We start from the raw sequence: 24,944 nt of genomic DNA on the forward strand, positions 1-24,944 counted from the left end.
CTGTGCCTGTCACAACATAACTGAAAGGTTGGCCTATGCAATATATATATTATCTACTATCTACTCTTAAGAGTTGCTATTACAGACAAAGAGTAAATATTTTTCTAATGATTTAGGAAAATATTTACTGCTATGCAACCCAAATGTAATATCACCTCAATCCAAGAATAACGAAAGGTCATCATTGTCATTGATAATATTAAAATCTTTTTTCACCAGTGTATTCTTGTGCATCGGCACCAGCTCAATTGGCAACTGTTCCTTTACTAGACTAAGCAGGGGAATCCACTTATTTGTTATGCTGTTTTGGTTTTATAAGCTGTTTGTCATGTAGGCGTATTAAATCATCAAGAGGTTTTAAGACATACCATTCCAGAAGACTCCTTCCATACGTGCGCTCTTTGGATTGATACACTTTCCACTTTGCATTATGAAGCCTGCTAAGCAGGTAGTGCATTCATCATAATCTGGTCCCACGCACGATTCACATGTTCTATAGCAGGTATCGCACTCTCTTTCAATTTCATCAGCATAAAATCCAGATCCGCAGTCACTGACGCAGACACTATCTGGGATGATGAAAAAAAAGCCTAGCATTAATCATCTCATTGTCAGAACAATTTTGAAACTGCATTATTTTTTGCCTTAATAATAATACGGTAATTTAATGCCCTTTTAAGATTCTTATACTTAATTATTGCAAATGTATGGTACGTCCCCAAAAAGTCACTTTGCCCCTAAATAAATGCTGAATATTTTCATACGTTTATGAAAGATGTTGCTAAGCAAAGACAAAACATTAACTATACCATGTACAGCATAAGAAAATCAAGCAGATCTTATGGCAGAACACCATTGCTAATTTTGGCCTTTTTTTACCGCTAGATGTTCATTCAGGTTTTTTTTAAATGAGAAAACTGTTCATCTAACATCAGTAGCTTTATGACCCCATAGCAAGAATGCAACCCTTCCAGATTCTGTGACAATAGCTTTCATCTGCTTTTGTACGAGAAAACAGATACATTATTTAATTAATTTCTTCATTATCGTTTGCCAAGTTGACCCCAGACACCAGACGAGCCAGAAGGCTTGTTTTTTTCCCTCAGAAATCTCGTGGTACTGCCACAACCACAAGGGATTCTGGGTAGGCGCATGCAAATAAGGTCAACAATGATCACCTTTTGCCTCTATATCCACTTTATACATGGATCCCAATTGCCCGCTGTACAAGACAGTCTTTAGACAAAACTGGGGTAAAAGGTGCAGTAGCCAGATCACCACTCATGATGATGAGTGGCGATTGTTGACCTTATTTGCATGCGCCTACCCAGAATCCCTTGTGGTTGTGGCAGCACCACGAGAGTTCTGAGGGAAAAAAACAAGCCTTCTGGCTTGTATGATGTCTGGGGTCAACTTGGCAAATGATAATGAAGAAATGAATTAAATAATGTATCTGTTTTCTCGTACAAAAGCTCTCAACTCAGAAAACTCGTATACTCAATATTAACTTACCCTGGAGAAAGAATCCCTCCTCGCACAATATACACTCCTCTTCGGTGCAGCTCGCACAATCCACATCACATTCGATACATCGCATCAAAGAGTCTGTACTGTATGTTTTCTCAGGGCAAATGGCATAGCAGAAACTTTCATACCTGCAGGAAATCCGCGACATTTTACGTGATTTCACCAAAAACAGTGGTATGCGTTCATTAATGGCAATGCGCAATTCCAGCCTTTATTAATTCTTATCAATAATCTTGTGGATAATAAATGTCATCTGAGACATTGTGATGTTATTCTTTTTAACATTTGTACACTTTTGCCATTTGTGCCACACTACACAACTCTTGGAGTTCCAATGGTTTAAGAAGTAAATAAATATGTCTCGCACATCTTGACATCAACGAGCATATTTAGTGAAAAAACTACCGTGGAAAGAAAATTTGACTTTTCAGCAAGTGCTAGGTGGTGAGATTAGATTTCTATGGGAATTTGTGACCTACTAATTTACACAATTACATTTATAAACGTATTATTTACATATCATTGTGATTTTTTTTAGGGTGTTACACCTAGTAAACATTCAGTGTTCCTGAAAAATAGGGACACCTGGGGAGGAAAAAGGGACTTCAGGATTTAGGATTTACAGTGGGACTGTTTACACAGGGATACGTAGGTAGTATGCAACATTTATAACAGTCCTACATAGGTAGACAGTCATATTGCTTTTAATAGCTGATATTCTGCATCTTGTTTATAAATTTGTCTTGAACTGATCTTTAAATAACAATAAAGACATATATAAATAATCATTCTATTCCCAGCTGCAACATAGTCCCCATAGATTACTTTCGGCTTTATTCTGTATCTTGTGTATAAATGGATTGTATATGTGTGAAATTGCAACTTTTGAAATTCTATTTGCAAATCATAACACCAGGGAAATAACAGGAAAAATCTCTAAAGCAATAAAATAGCCCCCAAAAAACAAAAACACTAGATAGTCATATGTTCCTTAAATATATTATTATGTTCAAAATCTATTACATGCTGGTTTTCCCAGAACAGCAATTATGTACCTTACACAAATATATATATATATATATATATATATATATATATATATATATATATATATATATATATATATATATATATAAAACAAAGCATATACATAAAAGGACAACTTACATATGATATCCAGCTATGCAGGAGGTGCACAATGTGGGATCCGCTAGGAGACAAAATAAAAGACAAATATTAAATTAATTGAATTATTGCAGAACTCAGCATGTAAGTACTATTTTTTTGGGATGGTGAATGTATGGTACTTGCAATAGTAAAAATAGAAGAAAGAATGTGTAGGACAGGTGAAGGCCAAAGGATGCAGCGAACGGTTTATAATAAATGATTGCAGCCCGGTGTGGCTGGATTTATACCGGCTCTTCACCAAGAAAAGTCGCTGGGACAAATTAAAATGATTTACTTTGAATTGCTGTGGCTCACAGCCCACTTACAGTGTAGGTAACTTGATTTACCCTTACATCAATCACGTGTGTCTTATGCACTGAAGTTAAAGCGCAGCGCCCAAAAAACAGGGTGATTGGTGTGTTATTATTCTATTTCAATGAAGCGATATGTTAAATACATTTTAAACATATCATTCTTTAATTGACAAAGCTTACTTTGCTAAATGAATGAAAGGATTTTTCACCTTATAACCAACTAAGCTTCTTTGAATAAGTTGCCGTGTGGAATTAATCTTTATATATGTTACTATTCATGCCTAAATGTATAAGGGTAGTATGATTTGGGGTTCAATTTCCCTGTAGCAGGACATGTTTAGATGCCCAAGTAGGCAGCATCTTTGCACAAAAGACAGATTACCATAATAGTCGTAGAAAATGTAGGAAAGCCTGGCTCTGATGTGATACAACCTGTTTTGGTGAGCAACTTTTTCCTCCAAATCAGCAGAGCCTCTATAGTTTACTTCCACCCTGCCTTTAAATGGCCGGCGGGAGAGAGGAGATGCTGGTGGCACTACCCTGGGTTAGGTTTAGGACACTGCCAAAGTAAAAATACGACACTGGTGGTATGCACCCACTGCAACCACCTTCGTACTTCCCTGGGCATGGTCAAGCCGGTCATATACTGGCGACCCTAGGCAGTACTAATAATTAATGGAGGACATGAGTCCATGGTATTGTACACAAGTGTGGCACTTGCAGTGCAAATATTGTGTGGAGAGCATCAGTACACATTAGTGATGTATTTAAGCTTTCATGGCCAATTCATTGGCTTCTATGGCAAACAAGCTCCATCTGAGAAATCTAACTCATTGCTACTAAGGGGGCTTTTGAGCAAGAGAATGCTAAGGTGGGTACATGCTACCCACATGCCTAGGAAGCCAAGACACCCATTAGCTACACACAACTAGTCCCTACTAAGGGGGCTCTTGAACAAGGGAGCGTTAAGACAGGTTCATGCCACCTAGATTCCCCGATAGTTGTGGTATCAGGTGCACAGTATACTCGCCATCAGGCTGCTCTAGCATTGGCTCACATGATAGTTCCAGGGGGTCCAATTAGAACTCACACACGTATGGGCAGAACGCTCTCTTTGATTTCAGTGGGAGTACTTCCCTGCTAGTGATTACTGTTGCTAAAACTGGACAAGAGTGACGGTGGTGCACTGCTTGTGAAACCTACTTTGCTCTGCATTTAGCATCTTGAAGGTCCTCAAAAAAATCCAACTGAGATTTTTTACCCTGGTGTCCAAAAGTTCAAGTTAAAAAACACTTCAGTTGTTATGCTATGTATGTACAGTATGTATGTGAGTGGACTTCTTTGTAATAACATTTATAATATATGAAGATTTTCCATAAACATATACAGTCAAGGGTCGATTACTTACAAGGCAGACTCTTTTTCAGGAGCATCATAACGGAAAGGTCTAGGTGTCCTATTAGTCATTTTCCCCAGTTCCATCCATACCCATTTTATTTGTGGTGGTCAGCTTCTTAATGTCTCGCCTGTGTCTCACCTACAAACGTTTTTTTTTCTATGGGAAAGGGCTTCAATTGTATTCAATCTGTCCTGTGCGTTATCTTTGCCTCAGGATGAAATGAGGTTGAGAAATACCTCAAATATTCAGATGCCCACTCCAGTTCATATTTCATATTATGTCTTTCTGCAAGCGTTTGGCTTACAAATAAATGTAATTAATCAACCTGCTGTCAAATATTTATTGTGATATATTACATATATATTTGGCTTTGGGCCATTCTAACTTGTAAATTCAACTGAAAATATGAATAATCTTTTAATGTGATATCCTCATATGACCTAAACATGGAAACTTCCTGAAAATAAATCCATATGTCTGAATCTCATGTCTATAACTTGCATTCCTATACACATGTTGGCCTTACGGAGCATTTTGTTTGTTTTTCTTATTTTTGTTTCAAAGATCCATCTTTATAACTTACAGCAGATGTGACTATACTGCATATGAAGGATGGTAATTCTAAGGCAGTGCCAATGAAACCCAAACTACTGGTCCTGCAGTGGGGTGCCCCCACAATCCCAAAAGGATTAAACTCATTACAACTGAGGTTGCTGAGTATACCTAAGGTGTTCCCTAACTTGGTTACCAACTCATTGGGCTTATTAAAAAACAAATGTGAGCTTAGGGTTGGTTGGAGCTTGGTGCAGTTTATATTCAGTGCCCACCTATAACTAATACACAGACTAAGATGCACACAATATGCTCACACAGACTCTAACACAACACACTAAGCCACACAGTCACAAATACTAACAGCATACACTAACACACACTCGAGCTGATACTTACATAGACATCTTAACAACATAAGCTCAGACACACATGCTAACACTATTCACTAACACTGTGCACGAATACACTTTAACACCATACAGTAACATACACCATAAGCTCACACACACACGTTACCACCATACTAATATATGCATGTACACTAACTCTTAACACCCTACATTTATACACTCAATCAAACATCATACACATGCACACATTCACCCTCCCCTCTTTCTCTCCCTCTTTCTTTACATACTTTACTATATATCACTCTCTCTCCATCTCCCATTGTTTTTATTATTATCTTTTATTTATGTATAGTGCCAACAACTTACACAGCACTGCTTACAATACATATATTCAAGAGGTATGACAAGACTAGAATTGAGAAGGCCCTGCTCGCAAGCTTACCATTAAATGTAAAAATGCTCCTCCATACATTTCTGCCCTCAACTCCCCTACTCAAGCTTTACGTTCATCCACATTGGGATTCTAATGAATACATCCATGTATTTTGCAAGAGGAAAACATGTTTCTTTTAAGGGGACACAGCTATTATATGCATTAACGTGCATATGATGGCTGGAGTGTCCCTTTAAAGAGAATGCAGGGAGAAGGTAGCCTCCCATCTGTCAGCAGACTGTATACAAAAGACTAAAGTGTCTATAGTTGATGAGACCTCTGAGGTCCTGGAAGTTTATGTAACCTAACCTCTTTTTCTGCATCGTCCCCATAAAAGGTATCAACCTCCAATAAAGTCTTCAGAATGTCCACCACAAAGCTTTTCCCAGCTTATACTACCTTATTCCAGATGGTTCAGTTAGGGTTTAATGAATAGGAGCCAATGGTCCCATCCTTTTCACTGGAACAAGACCATTTCCCAACCATAGGAGAGTGTAATTCAAGTGAATTCGAACCTTAACATTTTTGTAAAATGTTGTTGGCGGTAAATCCTTAGTAACAGAAAATACATAGTAATGTTTTTTGTTTGTTTTTTAAACTATTATTGGTCCACATTTAAATAACCCTTATCAAAAAGTTTTATCACTAGATACTTACATGGGTCGCATTCTCGACATCCCTTTTCACATGTCACACATTTCTTCATATCCATATCTTCTACTTCCCCTGTGAATCCAAATGGGATTAGGTTTTATATACTTTGTTGTAAACCTATATATTCATGCTATTTGTAAGGCATCTTTTTTATATAAACATATGTCCTTAACCTTTAATGTATTTTATCATTTTTATCGAATTGATATTCAGCTGTAAACCACTTCCTACAAAGACAATCATTCTGTGCATAATTTAATTTTTATTTTGTTTAAATTGTTTCTTTTAGTTCTTTCAACTGAGAATCACCATTATGGAATGTGTCAGTGTGGCCCCAATCATTGAATTGTTATCTGGGAATATCAATATGGGTAAGGCTGTATTCTCTGCATTACCAAAGGGCGATTCTTCCAAAAGGGAATGATGATTATATACAGAGAAATCTCAACGCATGCGGAGACAGAAGTGGCTGTAATAATGAGAATGCCTTATCAGTAGAACACCAGCAAACATTCATTATGTTGTCTTAATTGGCCGGAATACTTGTCAGCCTGAAATGGCACTTCTAGACATACTTATTAAAAAGGTTAAGCAGGTTAAAACAAGGATAATGGTAAATGTAGCAAAAACAGAACCAATCTTTTGACAGATGAATAGTGAAAGTAAGAATCTGGAGCTCATATCTCAAGAGTCCTGTCCTTTAAGAGGAATACATTTTCTCTAACTAGGACGTAAGTGAGATGCTAGTTATCGGTGGATATCACGGGTATAGGGAGAGTGTCTATAAACATAACCTGCGGGTTTTAAGAAGCTATGAGATCTTCCATCTTTTCTGCATATGTCATTATGGCTTTGCATGTTTTTATAACAGGAAAGGCTTATCCATAGTTTGATTATAATTGTGTTGTGACTGACAACCTAAAGCCATCCCCAAGAAGTCATGGGCCTGAACTCAAATATCTTTCAGTGTTTTTTTTCTACAGATGTGTGCCTGCCATATTGATCATTGTTTCCAGGATACATATAAGTTTCACATATTGCTAAACACCACATGTAAAGTAATTCGTATTGGTACATGGGATACCTTCTTTGACTTTATACATTCTTCATACAGCAGGACAGTATTTTACTGGTGCTGGTCAGCAACATGTGAAATGTATATGTGTTCTGTTAAACATGGCCGATGTGGCAATGCCAGTTACAGGGAAGTCTAGAAATGGACCAGTGGCTCTCACACCTATTTGATAAGGGCCAGTATAGGCCAAACTTGACATATAGTGTCATAAAGTGCTATTATACCTTACATTTTGAGTGGTAGGAACCTTTATAATGGTCACCCATCATGCTTTTAATTTCCCTTTACAAATGACATATTATCTTAAACTAAGTCCTTCCATTTCTTCATTTACCTTATAGATTCCCACAAAAATGGAAAAAAGTTTTGCATTCACTAGTATTATAAATTTCATAGCACATAAAAATTTACAAGGCCAAATGACAATATATCTTTTGGGAAATGAGTGGCAAATGCGAGGGCATGAAACTATCTTTCATTAAATCATACGTTCTTGCAGTTCTAGCATAACCTTGGTAATCTCCACAAAAAAGGAAGCATAAAGTCACTGTTTCTTATAATATATATGTCTGTCTTTTTCTGAAAAGCTGCATATATATACTCAATATTGAAACAGCAGTTTTAAAATATACAAAACCCCATTTTTAATCTTGACACCTCCTACCCTGGAGGAGTATAAAGCGGTCTTGAAATGTCTCTTTAATTTATTGCCTTTCAGCGTCAGCTTATTTAATGTAAAAAAAAATATGGATGAGCTCTTTTTTACCACAAAACAGATGGAAAAAAATAGTGGAATCCAAGAAACAGCTGATCTTTATATGTTGTTTTTTTTTTAATTTGTCATAACATACCATCCGCACATTCAAGCTTCTGGCAGTAGTCATCATCCAAGTAATACCCCTGGTAACATCTCACACAGGTAGAATCACTGCTGCATATCTCGCAGTTATCTGGGCACCTCGCGCAGGTGTTCTCTGCAGCGTAATACCCCCTGGGGCATCCATCCCTGCATTCCCCATTGTATAGGAACCTCATTTTTCCACTTTCATCTAGGTGAGAAAAACAGGGAATCAAAACACTAATTTATCCTCATTTAGCTCAATCAAATGACAGCTGTTCAAAGCAATTTAAGCCATTATGGAATTCCGCCCTTATTTCACTTCCCGTGGTTCAGAAAGTTCATTATTCTCTTTTCTGAGTCCAGGTCATGACATGCACAACTGTTTCTACTTTTCTCGCATAACAGCAAACCAATACAGGCAGAGCTGGGGGATGCACTTTTGGTTTTGAGTCAGGAGATGCTCTTTAACCCCTTAAGGACAATGGGCGGTCCCTAAACCCATTGAAAACAATGCATTTTGAGCCCGTACATGTACGGGCTTTGTTATTAAGGGGTTAAAAAAAAAAAAGCTCAAAACAGAATAAAAAATAAAGAAACTCCACCTTTCATAATATAACATGTTTATTTTGACTTTTTTCCTAGTATTTCTTCAATCCGTCTTATAGATGTACAGCATTTTTCAACATTTCAACATCAAAGAGTTAGTTTAAAAGGATCATTGGAATGCTGATTGGTCACACTTGAAGTACACAGAAATGTTTTATACCTTATTTTTTTCAATAAAAGTCTTATATTCCAGAATATATTATGTTAGTTGCTGCACACTATGCAAATATCCCAAATTTAGCCGATTGGATGATTAACTGACCCATAGAGAGTTGGTTACTTGGTTAGTTGGTTGTTTTAATCCCAAATAATCCAGTGCCCCTAATTGACTCACTATAGCGACAACACTAAAACCTTGCAGTCTGGAGCCTTTTGTTACGAGTAAGACACACAAACCACACACTTTAATTGTATGGCCCAATCACCTAGTTGTGCGTATTTCTGTCATAAAAAAGCCGTGCTTTTCCAGAAATAATATGTTTGATATTGAAATCATCACATTTAATATCAAAATACATTTTTAAAGTTGTTATTATCACTATAATTGTCAGTTTAGCATACAACTAGTATTGTAATGTAATTCAGCTAACCTCTGCACATCCAATATGCTAAATGAGACACACACAGCTGATTATGTTAGTAATAAGCAGAAATACATATAAAAAAAATGCCAAACATATGAATTTAGGGAAACACATTATTTCAACACCATAATATTATATCACAATTCAGCTATTGATTATAATATATCTCTGTTACTGGTTTTCATCTTTTGGAAGGCATAATACCACTATTAGTGCAAAAATATCCCCTGGCCATTAGGTGGCAGCAGCACAGCATGTCTTTTTTGGGATCCGATATACTGGATAATTTTTATGAAGGGCTATATTTTTAAATCTAAAATTTGTAAAATCAAGCAATAATGAAACATTTTTAACTCATTCAAAACTGTATGGATTTACAACTATCTAACTGGATTATTTATCATATAATTTATGAATGTTCTAAATCTTATGCACAGCTGCATCTAGAAAGTGTTCTCACATTGCTTTTGAAAAATTGAGAGAGACCTGTTTCTATAACATCATGGCCCGGCTAATAGAAACAAGGTGCCCTGTCACAATACTGCAAAATCTCATCTTGTAAGGTGAACTCTGGGCATAACATTTATATTTATCACATTGAGACAAATGAATATAATAAGTGGTTTCCAATTCAAGCAGTGGCGTCGGCAGGGGGGGGCCAGAGGGGGCCATGGCCCCCCCTACATCATGCTGTGCCCCCCGGTGTGCCCCCCCAATTGAAACGCCGGCTTTTTTTTTTTTTTAATAGACCCGGAGGAGAGAGTGAGAGGCGCCGAGCGGTTGCTGAGGAATAAGTTCTCAGCAACCGTTCGGCGCCTCTCACTCTTCTCCGCGACCGCGAGGCCTCTTCCTGGTTCGCAGTGCCGGCATTTCAAGCCGAGCGCCGGTATATGTCGTCATATCCGGCGCCCAGCAGTGAAGCCGGCAGAACCAGGGATACAGAGACCTCGCGATCTCACCGCTGGACAAGCCCAAGGTAAGGGAACTTCAAAGGGGGGGTTAGAAAGTTAGGAGGGGGTTAGAGAGTCAGAAGAGGTAGATAGGAAGTGAGAAGGGGTAGATAAGGATAGATTGGGAGGGAGAGGGGATAGATTGGGAGGGAGAGGGGATAGATTGGGAGGGAGAGGGGGGTAGATGGGATAGATTGGGAGGGAGAGGGGGTAGATTGGGAGGGAGATGGGGGTGGATGGGATACATTGGGAGGGAGAGGGGATAGTTAGGATTGATTGGGAGGGAGAGGGGGTAGATAGGATAGATTGGGAGGGAGAGGGGGGTACATAGGATAGATTGGGAGGGAGAGGGGGGTACATAGGATAGATTAGGAGGGAGAGGGGGGTACATAGGATAGATTGGGAGGCAGATGTGGTAGATAGAGAGGCAGTTGTGGTAGATAGGATAGATTGGGAGGGAGAGGGGGTAGATAGGATAGATTGGGAGGGAGAGGTCTTTATGGGACAAAAACGGCGTACGTTCAGCTGTTTGGGGACAAAGTTGACATAATGTGTAACTTAGGTGCTGGTCAGGTTCTATGTGGGCAGTATGGACACCAGCGTTGGCTTTGGGGTGTGTGACCAGTGATCTATGCCTGTAATTTAGGGGGTTTTATCTATACCTTTAATGCAGAGTTTATATGTAATTTCCAATTGATTTATATCTGCAAAGCTGGGTTTTGTGTCATTCTGTTCATCTGTATCGGCTATATTTCCATACATTATTAATGTTTACCTGCAAATATAGGATTTGCATGTCTTATTCAGTTGATCAATACCTGGAGTGCTGTTTCCATGTGTTGATTATTTGATCTAAACCTTCAGTGCTGAGCGTACATGTGATTTCCAGTTGATATATACCTGCAATGCTGGGTTTGTGTGTTCTGTTGGTTTATACCTGCAATGCTATGTTTCCATACATTATTTATGTATACCTGCAAATACAAGGTTTTTTTTAATCTCATTCAGTTGCATGTGCTGTTTCCATGTGTTGTTTGTTTGATCTATACCTGAACTACAGGGTGTAAGTAAAAGAGCGCTATGGTTTAGTGAATGAGGGGACAAAGGGACTCTGGGGATGATTACAGGGGAGAGGACCTCTCAATGTAACGGTGCAGTCAGAAGGAGGGAACACTGCACTGACTCTCACTGTCTTCCCCTGATCTGCAGTCAGTGTGGCAAATATATTGGCAGCAGGGTCTAATATTAATATATATTGGCAGCAGGGGCTAATATTAATATATATCGGAAGCTGGGACTAATGTTTATATATATCGGCTGCAGGGCCTATTATCAATAAATATTGGCTGCAGGGGCTAATATTTATATATATTGGCTGCAGGGACTAATAATATATATCGGCAGTAGGGGCTAATATTAATATATGTTGGCAGCAGGGTATAATTTCTATGTATATCGGCAGCAGGGTATAATATAAGTATGTATCCGCAGCAGGGGCTAATATTAATATATATCCGCAGCAGGGGTTAATATTAATATATATCTGCAGCAGGGTCTAATATTTCTATATATCTGCAGCAGGGTCTAATATTTATATATATTGTCAGCAGGGGCTAATATTAAATAATGAAAAATAACTGTCACTTTAGCTGTTATTTTGAAATCATATTTTAATCACAGTCTTTACTTCAAAGAGATAAGTGCATATTATGTAGTTAAAAATGCACGTCTAACGTGTGTGTGTGTGTATGTATATATATATATATATATATATATATATATATAGTGTATATGTACCGTTTTATAATTGGCCCCCCTACTTTGGTCCCTGGCCCCCCATGTGCCCCCCCTAAATATGAAACCTGGAGACGCCACTGAATTCAAGGTCTCGCTGCTAACACTTTATTCATCTAAGTTAATGCTGCTAAATTCCCTTGATGTTACAGATAATACACCTCGTTGTGCAAGAGAGGTCTTTATTCAATTTTTTTGGAAATGCAGAAATGCGTGTGTTTTTGTCACATTTTATTCTAGGAGCTACCTAGAGCTATTGTTGTTGTCAGTGGGTACTATTACGACTGCTATCAAATGTGAGGCTCAAAAAGATTTACCTCTGATGTGAAAAACTGAGATGAAACCAGTGGCTTTTTAACATCCTTAAAAAAGGGAAACGAAGTCTATAGATCAAGTCTTCTGTGTATACAAGCTATACAACTGGACTTCTTTGATGCAAACTGTAATTTGTGTGAATATTAAACCCCTGATGCTTATAAAACAGAGCGGTCAACCTTTGCTCTAATATTATAAAGTATGGGGTTCTGAGAGTATTTTTGCAATTAATGCACAAAAAGTAAGTCAGTACAGAGAACAGTTTAGTTAGGATGAAACATAACTCTTAAATTTATGAGAGACTATCACAATATGTTCAATTAGCATTATAGACCTGCAAAATATGTTGTAGTAGTTGGTCGCAGACCACTTACCATTCCCACATGATGTACATTTGTCAGGCTCACTGCCACTACAGTCACGGCAGGTATGGTGGCATGGGTGACACTGACGATTGAATTCATATTTGCCGAGTGGGCATTGCAGAACACAATGCCCATCATCTAAAATCCTAAGGAGGAAAACAAAAAATATTTTAGAATCATGACAGCTGAGGCCACACACATCCAATAGCAAACAAAGCAAATGTACCTCCATAAACTGATAAAACCTACAGATAAAACCTACAGGGCTACAGTTGACTGCTGGGTTGTCAAATGATGGGATATACAGTAAGTTTCAGAAGGAAATCTCCTAACAAAGAGGTAGCGAATCACCTCAATCTAGACTGTAAGCATTGTTTGAGTATTTGAGTCCCCAATTCCTGCGAGCAACAATAGGATATCCTGGTTCATTACTCATGGAAAGATATAACAGTCCATTGGCATATGTATACATATCCCTAAAAGCAATCTGGTCACCAACCTGGCCTGATCCTGCTAAAAAATCATCACTATTGTGTCTTTGTTCTAAAAAAAATAACACTTCTATACAAAAGAGAGAAATCAATTAGGATTTTACTGTAATTTAGTTTCACACACAACTGAAGCAAATTGCATAAAAATATATAGCGTTGATCTAATTTTCATGCAGAATTTCTAAAATCCAATCAATTTGTACAATTCCTTGATGTTTTTTTAGTTAATTCATACTTTTTTTTTTTAAATGTCTAAACATTGCTGAAGCAGCTTGATTAAACCTGAATGAAATATTCAGTTGATTAAACCAAAAAAGAATATGTAAAAAAATGTGCCATTAAAACAGGGCTTGACAAACCACAGGTGCTGTGTCACCAAGGCAATTTGAAATCCATTCTTAGGCACCCGAGGTTTTGCAGGACAAGAGGGTCGTACGGGCCAGGGTGCCATCGGAAATCTGCCTCCCCTCTGCTTGGATGCAGGGGCGGGTTGAAGTGTTAGAGTCAGTGTATGTATGTATACTGTAGTGTCAGATTCAGTGTGTATATGTATAGTGCTAGTGGGTGTCTGTAAATGTATATTGCCAAAGTCAGCATGTCTACTGTATTGTAGTGCCAGATTCAGTGCCAGATATGGTGTTAGCATGTGTATGCCTGACCGTGTGTTACTGTAAGGTGTAAGTGTTTGTGAGCATTAAATGTTAGCGTGCGTCGGTTACAGTATGTGTTAAAGTGTGTAAGTGTATGTTAGTATATGGTGTTAGCATGTACATAAAAAAATGGTGCTTGTTTGTGTAACCGTATGGGTTTGGTTGCAATGGCACCTGGAAGATGGAGAGGAGGCTTCACAGATGCGCCCTACACAGAATCACCCAGCATAACGTGCTTTATTTATTTTTAACGTACTAATGAATTTATCAACTTTATTTAATGGAGAAAAGAAAAATGTCGGTGCGCTAAGCTAGTTCCAGGCTCAAATAATAAAAATGTGTAATATGAGGCCTACCAAACAGTGTGAGCATGCTGCAAATACAGTGTGTTTGGCTGTACAATGTATACAAAAAACAAAATACTGTCTGCGCTTCTCACCCTAATAAAGTTGGCAACAAATATATAAACATAATATAAATGAGAGGTTTTGGTTATATGAATTGGCCAAAGCATAATTAAGCTCACCCGCCACGTCAAGGTACACTCTCAATAGGGTGAGAACCTACTCTCACCTCCTACATAGTGGACACACAAAGCAGTTTATACTGCCACAATTAAACCCCCTCCGAATTAACCCCTGGACAGCAAGCTGCAACCAGACAAATGAGGAGCCAACAACCTCACCTATGTGCAAGCAGAGAAAAGAAAAATATAAAAATGTTTTCTATTATTTATTACATATATTTTGTGACATCTTTATTTTTAGAAGAGGACACCTTAAACAGTAGAGTGAGGGGCGATATGACTGAAACTTTAAATATATAAATAAATAAAAGACCCTGATTGCCAAAATTTTGATCAGCAAAATAGATAACTTTATATATTGTAATTGATCCTGTCATATTTTCCTACCTTGACTAGAACAATTTATGCTTTGCAATTCAAATACAATGTTGCTTGTTTAACAAACTTCTAATTACATAAAACTCACAAATACAAACATATGTCTGAAATATACCAAGTATAGTTTTAGAAGCACAACACAAAGGAGGCAAATAGTAGGATTAAAAGAAACTCTTGAACTGAAGCGAATGGACTACCCGTGTATTGACTGCCATTCTAAATGAGTAAACTATGCATTGTGATGGTGATAGGGCAGGATGGGCTTCTGTTGCATACAAGTAAAGCAGACAAAGACTGCCAAGTTGTTTCACAATGGTTTATCAACGGCTTTAAGAAGGATGCATCTTTTAGTCATTATAGACATCATTGTAATGAAAACCATTGACCAGACAAAACTCTTTCACTATGTCAATGTAATGAGCCGTGGCATTAAGGATATAAAAGGCATTTTGGAAGAAAAAGGGGCAGACAGTACAACAATGAAGAAATGGCCTAATTAGGCAGTAAGAGCTAAAATGAGGTCGAAACAATAGCTATGGTAGCTTGGCATGTAATAGTATTAAATGTTGTAGCGCAAATCATTAGTTTCACCAAATTCACTTGTAGTGCTATGTTATCACTAAAAACAGTACACAGTGACAAGGGTTAATCTTCTCTTTTTGGTGAACAAGTTTAAAAATCCCCATACAGGACCATATTCCATATAGTGGAGAGCAGTAATATGTGGCCATTTAAAGGCTTCTGTATATTATATATATATATATATATATATATATATATATATATATATATATATATATATATATACACATTAGTATACTTATGACATTCTAATTTTCACTGTATTGACTGTATCACTTTGCAGCAGAATAATTCAATTTACATAATGACAAAGGAGATTTGCTTACCTTGTAATGGCACAAGCTATGCAACTTTGTTTGCCAGGTCCAGTGCATTTATAGCAGGGGGCATCACAAGACCTACAGCCCTTAGATACATCAAAGTATTCACCTTAAAAAGAAAAAATCAACGTAGTATGTTTGCTGCTTCATCGTGGAAGATGGGGATATACATTTATGTCACTTCTATAATCAGTATGTTACATTGCTTAACTTAATACGCTTAACACAAGCTACAGTGTTTTTGATACAGAAATTTATACTGTTTTTTGTGTTTGTTTTCAGATGACAGATATGCTTTAAAAGTCATATTATAGATTACCAACTATTAGAGATGAAACACAGACACATCTGGCACTCCACACCAGGCTGACAGCGCCCCATACTCACCTGAGGCAGAACGGGTGCTCCAGTGTGTGGCTGCCGGCTGGATATGTCTGCATATGCCACGCATATCCAACTGTTGGCCACACGTACATCATCAGGGTGCTGCAGCTGTTAATATTGTAGTCAACATTTCCTGAATATAGCCAAGTCCCACATACATACATTTGACATGTTTTTGGGATGTTATGGGATCTAAACTTGAAAATTTAACTCAACAAAACTATATATATATATATATATATATATATATTTAAAAACAACACAATCCAGGGTTAGAAAAAATGTATTTATTTATCCAAAAGTTGCAATTTCAACAGTTTTTCCACTGACTGGATGTATACAGGAACAACAAAAACCTCACAATTTGTATTCTGCAGCATCTCTAGGTTTAGCATGTTTATGTGGTTGCAAATTACATTTGGCTAAAAGAAACTTGCATACTTGCCATATATAGAGGTCATACATGTATGCCAATGACATATACATAGTTATATGTTTTAATATTTCTTTTCCCTACAATAAAAAAATAACTACAAATCTGGAAGCTCCTTGGCTTGTATTAAATAAGGATTGTTACATTTTGTAGTGGTCTACCGTTTCACTTTCCCCAGGACAGGTACACTTTAATTTAGCGCAACTTGTTATGTATGTTTTCATCTTAAGTTATGATTTGTACTAAAATTCAAAATATTGAACTAAATTATTATGTTCCCAAGTATTTGGATTAGTGTTATGATTTGTTTTCCTTACGTTAAGCAGTGGCTTTGCGGACATCCATTTTTCACACAAGCGTATATACATATATTGTTAATTTTAAGTCTGAGCCGCTATAAGCTCTCCTTACAGGAGTAGCAAGTGTTTCAGTGACATTCTTATTAGAAAAAAACAAAATTGCCAAATTGCAATTGATGTTTTTTAAATGAGGTTGACCACAGACCAGAACTTGCAAAGAAAAAAATGTCTGAAGGTCTGTACAACCTGATAGGTGCTGTGTGTCATAAATTCACATTTTATTTAATATTTATATGTCATCATTCTCAGTTTTTTATTCCACTCCGCCGGGAGCTTATTATGAACTTCCCATAAACCTGATAAGATAATTTATAACCCAAATCTCAATGAGTTTCTGAAATGAAGACCAGTGAATGGTTTATAGCTGAAGAGACAGGGCAGATATTGACTTTATTGTTTAAAGTAAGGAATGAAATAAACCTATAGATGAATCAGTTCTTGACAATGTCTCTTCTTGAACACAAAGAGACTACTATTAAACCCCTATGGTATCATCTGGGTCACATTCATAGACTGATGAGTTATCCCAAACTAAGAGTTAAGATTGTGTAGAAAGAATATTCTCTCCAGTTTAACATTTACAAAAGATGTCTACTTCTACAACTTGAGGTTGCTATATTCACACAAGAGCAGTAAATAAAATAACACTGTCACTGACCATGCAATATTTTATTTACTTTAGGCATTTTAATAACTTCTTACAGAGATGCCTAGAAGAGAAATAGACCTAAAGATAAATGAAGATCTAGAACAAACGTTTGGTTAAGGAGCAGGTGCGAGCTGCTCCATGGATCAAAAATATACAGAAATGAGATCAGATGACCTTGCAGGGACACCAATGGTGATTTGAAAAAAGCACCAGGTCATCGCACTAGGGGCTGTAACTCACAATTGCGTGGGTCTCTAATGTCACTAATATCTCTTTAATATTGATAGCATGCTTGGTGCTCATGGAAGGACTATGATTACTGGGAGCAGTCATAGTTCTCACTATATGAATGACCATTATTCTCGTTATTCTCTGTTATTCCTGTTCTGTGGTAGAAACTGGTTCTGGGAAATGGTTTGAGAAAAAGGTATAGACAAAAAAGGACTTTTCCCCTCAGCAGGGATCATGTCATATGGATGTATTTTGCAGTTGTATAAAAACTGAAGTCCTCCATTGCCTCTGTGCCCTAAGACTGTGTTTATGGGAAATTCTCTGTAGGGTTGCTCACTCCCTTCCCTTTGGAAGCGCTCGTACATTCAATCCTGAACCTGCATGCTAGGGTTATATTGAACCTGATCTACTGATTTTTATGAAAGTCCATGTGTGAAATTACACAAGCATGTTTGCAAAAGCCGTAGCAGTAATTGCGAAAGTAAACAAGCAGTATTTTTAAGTGAAACTGCTTGTTTACTTGTGCAATGCCAAGTATTGGCAGGACTTATGTAAAGTATACCACCACTGAACTCTGGAGCAGTGGAAACTTGTTCTCCAGAGTGATGAATCTGGAAGTATAATGGACAAATCTGGGTTTGGTGAATGTCAGGAAAACATTAACTACCAGAATTCAAAGCATCTACTGTAATGTTTCGTGGAGGAGGGATAAGGATCTGGCGCTGCTTTTCAGAGTTTGGGGTAGGTCCATTGGTTTCAGTGAAGGGAAATTATAATGCTGCAACATTTATGGCACTAGTTTGGAAAAGGCCCTTTCGTGTTCCAGCATGTACCCCAGTGCACAAAGCAAGGTCCATAAAGACATGGTTTTTATGAGTTTGGTTTGGAAGAACTTGACTGTCCCGCACAAAACCCTGACTTTAACACCTTTTGAGATTAATTGAAACTCTGAATGCGAGTCAGACCTTCTTAGGCAACATCAGTGTCTTACCTCACAAATATTTTTCAGCTAAATTGGCACAAAAATCACACAGTGACACTCCAAAATGTTGTGGAAAGTCTTCCCAGTAGAGAGGAGGCTTTTATAGCAGCAAAGGGGGACCGACTACTTATTAATGCCCATGGATTTGGAATGAGATGCCCAACAAGCTTATATTGATGTGATGGTCAGATGCCCACATACCTTTGGTCATCTGATGTTTACACACACTGCATATAAATAAATAATAATCCACAGGACATCCTATTAACAAGGACCTTTATCTGTGTAAAGTGGGGAAATAACATTAATCTTGATGTGTATAGTAGCCAAGTATTTTTTCCCTCACACCTATCCCCTGCTAAATTCATTTAAATTCATAAAATACACACATCTCATTTACAGTGGGAAGGCTGGTTATAAAAAAATGAAAGCTCCTTGGGGCATCTACGCAGAAGGGTAGAGAGTAAAAATCACTGTCTGCCCCTTGTCTTGGTAAAAGGATCATCATTTAGCTTTGCAGGGAGCAACCAGCGATGGTCCATAAAGCCATTAATCCTGATTTTTGGTCAAAGGAAAAAGGCCAACCAAAAAATAAAATAATTTTGAAAATACACTGAAAAAAGTAAATAAAATTCTCGAACCTGATGGCAGTGAATTGGAAAGTGGCTGCTGGTAGAGTGGGAGTGTTTAAATATACGCCCAGGTGCCAGTAACCTCCTTTATTTGGCTGTTGCCTTGCATCCTTGTTATTGAGGGTCCATTAAAGTCAATGAGGATACCTTGCATTCTCCAAACACTGGGGGCCACTGGTGCACAGTGCTCATCAGACTGCCACTTGAACCAGTGTCAATCAAGAGTAGCACTGCTGTGCTAATTTTAGCATTATATTTTTGTTCAGGTTTCCTGAAGAAATTAGTGATAGTCAAACACAATAATGAATTCAACGGACTGGCTGTGCACATCTTTTGTGGCGATTCCTAGACTGTGATATATCATTTGTTATAAAGAGAAGACTTTATACATATTTTCTCCTGGCTGCTGGCTTTTATACGCCATTCATTGGGTTATACAGAAGATGTGCTTGTACTTCAATGAATGCTATCCGTTTTTTGTAGTGGTAAATTGTCATAAAATGTTCCAAAAAGTATTACATTATTAACGTACGATCAATTAGTTGAGGATTTATTGTCCTGAAGTACAAAAAGAAGTGGAAAAACATCAAACTTTTTTTATTGGGCATATGTTACATAATTGGCATCTGCATGAATTGTGATTTGGGGCATATTATATAAATATAAATCTCAGTGGATAAGTTGTCATTGTAAACATTGAGGATTTTTCAAAATAGCTATGGAGATTTATGCCTTAGTTGGTTTGCTTTGTTATGAGATCTGTTAATAATCTTAGTTTTATAATTGTTTGAAAAATGCAAATCCTTCTCTGGAGCATTGAACAGAACTGTATGGGGATTTTGAGAACTCTTTTGAAATTTTTTCATTATTCAGGCTATATAAAAATGATGTAAAAATAATTTATGGCCATTAATAAATGTATTATAAATACTGCACAGTAGATCGTTCGCCAGACCTTCTAGCAAATGAAAAATCTCCATGGTTAACATTTTCTTTCCCAAAATATACTTCCACTCAAGAAACACACTTTTAACAAAATCCAAAGTCCAACAGTTTACAGTTCAGAACACAATAAACCTATGTTAAAATAATCAATATATTTGTACCAGAAACCCATTTTATTTATGTACCAGGGGAGCAGCCATCTTAACTTCCTGTTTAACGATCTGGCTGCGTATATTATTGGGGCTATATAAATAAAAGATAATAATAATTTCTCCCCATTATTTTATTTATCTACATTTGATAGGTTACTGTTCTCCTTAAATTGAATCTATTTGGATCCATCCGTAATTTTAAGGATGGTGGCACAAACTTGGGGGGACTTTATAAACCAGAGAAACAGAATTTAAATGCAATTTTGGCACAAATGAATTTTTACTTAATAAGATGTATCTAATACAATTGAACAGGGCCGGCCCGACAATGGAGCCGAGTGGGGCAACCGCTCCAGGCGGCACTTTTGAAGGGGCGGCACTTCGCCGCCCCAAGCCCCCTTTTTTTTTTTTTTTTTTTAAGCGAAAGAGAGAGAAAGGGGCCCTCTCTCTCTCCTCTGCGGCGAGTCTCCCTGCTCGGTCTCGGTGCCGGCTTGTAATGCTGAGTGCCGGAAGATTTCCGGCGCTCAGCATTACAAGCCGGCACCGAGACCGATTTCCGGCGCTCAGCATTACAAGCCGGCACCGAGACCGAGCAGGGAGACTCGCCGCAGGACTGCTGAAAGGTAAGTACAAGGTGGGGGGGAGGGATGGAGGGAGAGGAAGGGTAGATAGGGGGGGGGGGGGCATTTTAAAATTCGCCCCAGGCGGCATTTTGCCTTGGGATTTTTGAACTAAATAAGAAACAGAAACATGGGCAGTTACATGAAATACAATTTTGTCACTTTAAAAGCTGAACGGGTAATACAACCCTGAAACAGGAAATGTGGATGCTATTGCTGATAACTAGAGAATTTTATCAACATTAACATTTTACACATTAGGAATGACTGTTTTTTTTCAATAAAACCACGTTTGGAACATAAAGATGAAATTAAATGTAATGTATAAATTATATATAATGTTTCAAATTGCATATATATATCATGGAAACATGTTTATTTCTAGATTGTATCATCAAAGATGATTGTAACTCATAGATGCAAAACTAGAAAAAACTATTAGGCACGACACTGGTACCTTTGTGTCATTTCAATTTCGAAACCTTCTTTTTTTGGCACCTAGTATTCTGTTCAGTGTGTGACATCAAATCTTTGTACTCTCATGAGGTAAGTAGTTAAAAGTGAAGCTTTTTAAACGTAATTTTTTGGGCCTCCTGGGAGACTTTCCATGTCTCACCGATCTAGTTCCTAATGCATTCTACATGCAGGACTGCAGAGTGTTTGGAACAGCTAAGCGGACTGTTATGTAAAAATAAAAGACATATGGCTATTTCTTTAACCCCGGTAATCATGGAAGGACTGGTAACATTCAGTCTGGGGGAGGAAAATAATAGCCGAAAGTACCCAGCAAATAAAGCATCTGAAATATTTGGTAGACAATACAATCCCTATGCAAACAGATGACCCCAGAAGGTTTTGCATAAAAATAAAGGAGAACAAAATGGCGCCAGCCTGGTTGTAGGCCTCCAAAAACCTGTGTTACCCTATACAATTCTATTTGGGATTGCAAAAAAAAACACATAAGAGGCTTATGGCATCAAATCCCATAACATCTCTAGGCAATTGAACCCCTCTCTCTTCTCTCTAATTTTAAAATTCACAGTTTCTGTTGATTTAGTCCTGCAAGAATTAAATCTATTAGGGCAAAGCTAACACATGTAGATAAATACAAATTCACTTTAATCAAGAATTAGCTTCGTTGAGTGCCACGTGATAGGAGTGTGTCTGATCCCATTATAAGGATCAAAGAAAAAAATCTGTTGATGGCTAGATTTAAGTTTTTATTATTAATCTCTCTCCAAAACTTTATGTACTGTATCTGAATTCATTTATCTCAAAGCTTGATAAATTTAATGAAACAAAATAAGGAATAGACTTTTAACGAAAATAATACAGTTGCATTAACGACTGTGGAATTTTGTGGTACAGAGAGGTTAAAAGGAGTGAGAAGATATTTATTTTTTTCTAATATCAGTAACTGGTTTTGTGAACTAAGTGAAGATAACGGAAACTACAAAGAATGTGTAACATGTAAATATCTGAGCACTAAAAGCAAATATGACCTCAGGAAATATTTGACCATGCATAATGAACGTGTTACATATTTACAACAGCTGAGGACGAACATGATGTAAAGATGTGGTTCTCTAACTAAACATTTTATTTAAATGACATAACCAGTTAGAATTGGCTGTCTCCTATTGCTAATCTAGCAGGCATGAAACAAAAAAAAACCATATAATATAATTTTTTTGCAATGTATAAGACCAGTAGTGTTCGTTATGGTGCTTGCTTTAGATTTCAGTAGGGTTATAATCTCCATGTAGATGAAAAATTACAAAGAGGTGAAATGTTAGAAATGTCTGTTTAATTCATTAAAACCTGGCTTAAAAAAATGGGAAATCTGTATTCATTCTCCATCTTTCTTACCTCTTTGTAATGCGATCCAGCTCATGAGCAAACTCATACACATAAACACCCATCCTGTTGAATAAATACACTGTAGATATCTAAAAAGGGACATAATCATAGGAATAAATATGTCTACTCAACTAAATGGATACATTATTTGATATGTACTGACAATTCCTACTTCTATATATCATGTAAATCTGTTTCTGTGCTTCCACTTCCTCCATCATACAAAGCTGTCAATCTTCCTGTCCCTGGTGGTTTGAGATAATTTCTGACAGCCGGCATTACATAAGTGTTCAAGTACTAGCTCTCATTTTCACCATTTAACATAGATCATTCTGTTTAGATCACACTTTTATTGGCTAAATGCATTGAATTAGAAAATATGATTGAAGAAGATACCCAAGTAGGCGTGAATACCTACAATGTAATTCAGTCCATTTAGCCAAAAAACGAATTGTCATGGCTAACAGTACAATTCTCCCTGGTTGCTTTGGGGTTAAATATAAGGTACATCTGATGAAATCAATGATCCGCTACTTCTTTTGTTCTTGTTTTTACTTTCTATGACTGCTCTATTTAATCTTTATTTTAATAGTAATTTGCTGCTTGGTATGAGCGAAAGTCAGTTGGATGTAAATGCATGTGTAGCTGTATTTTTCTACCCTCGTAGCAAAGAATAGCAAATACTTCAGGTTATTATCTTCGGTGTCTCCATACCTCTATTTTTGCTGTGGATGTATACTACTATTAATGTATGCATTTTGACATCATTCAGTTTTATTAATTAGCTTTGCCAAAATCTTTTGTTGTTTGTGATCTTAACTTTTAATATTGTTTCATTTATAGGTGGTAACGCCTATTTAAGGCTTGAATTCAAGTGGATTGTAGAGTTGCTCTATGGCTTATTAAGGAGGACAGGTTATTTGTATGGTTTTCTATGGCTCTCCAGCTCTGTTTCTTCAAACCTCCATTATCCTGGAAATGACAGCACAGAAAATAATCTAAAGCCACAGGTCAAGCAGACAACCTGTGAAACTGACCAGAACCCATTTAGTGTTTTCTTGCATTGGAAGAGTTATTTGCCCTGCGTGCTGGTTTCACGGTAATCTATGCTAGGCATTTGTACTTACCTTGTTGGTTTTCTGTGCTCAAAATGTAATGTACATTCCGTGACACTCTTATTCTTTAACACTGGTTGTCACAACTTCAACAATACATTGAGCTCAAATGTAACTAGATTGATATTCATTTGAAAGATGTTTTAAAAACTGCCTAAAATGAACTCATTCCCCATTGATTTGTACATTAAGCACTTGCCACAGACACTGCCTATTAACAATTGTCTTGGAAAGGAACCGGACTAAACTGTAGACATACTTATCTGTCTTGGGGATTGAATTGTAACCATATTTAGTGGTCTATGGCTGGCCACTAGTCCTAGGTAGCCCTCTGCCACAAAACCAGGGCCAGATTGAACTGTTGGGCAGTTAGCTTTGCTTGGTGCCTTGTTAATTGATGAGCCGTTTGGGGAGATTAGTGATATCCATTTTTACTGCTCTTTTTACTCTATGTAGTTCTCTGTCTAGCCAGCAAAGCCTCTAACGCATCCTTAGTCTGCACCATGTTTCTTCTGATTCAAGGCACCAGGACCTCACATCCACTCAGCAGAGAGGACAGCCGCTCCACAAAGTTTAGTCATGAGGTTCAGCTGGGGCATTACCCAAACCAAAATACATCACTGGTTTGTGTCCTATGTATTAGGCCAAAATACTATACGATATTAGATTTGTCTCATCTTGCTTATCTTTCCCACCCATTCTCCTA

The 24,944-nt window shown here is 37.3% G+C and overlaps 1 protein-coding gene across 1 annotated transcript in view; it reads right to left on the minus strand.

The window, feature by feature from the left end:
- PCSK5 (proprotein convertase subtilisin/kexin type 5) overlaps positions 1-24,944 on the minus strand; it is a 157,876-nt gene that overhangs the window by 16,530 nt on the left and 116,402 nt on the right. The window contains exons 21-27 of the mRNA XM_089485066.1: positions 15,883-15,985; positions 12,939-13,075; positions 8,326-8,523; positions 6,403-6,471; positions 2,695-2,737; positions 1,513-1,655; positions 369-569 (exon numbers count right to left, since the gene is read on the minus strand). Of these exons, the coding sequence (XP_089341192.1) occupies positions 369-569; positions 1,513-1,655; positions 2,695-2,737; positions 6,403-6,471; positions 8,326-8,523; positions 12,939-13,075; positions 15,883-15,985 (894 nt within the window). The remainder of the gene's footprint in view (positions 1-368; positions 570-1,512; positions 1,656-2,694; positions 2,738-6,402; positions 6,472-8,325; positions 8,524-12,938; positions 13,076-15,882; positions 15,986-24,944) is intronic.

Source organism: Sceloporus occidentalis, unplaced genomic scaffold, assembly GCF_023333645.1.
Source record: "Sceloporus occidentalis isolate IW3139 unplaced genomic scaffold, rSceOcc1.0.p SCAF_24, whole genome shotgun sequence".
Taxonomy (NCBI): domain Eukaryota; kingdom Metazoa; phylum Chordata; class Lepidosauria; order Squamata; family Phrynosomatidae; genus Sceloporus; species Sceloporus occidentalis.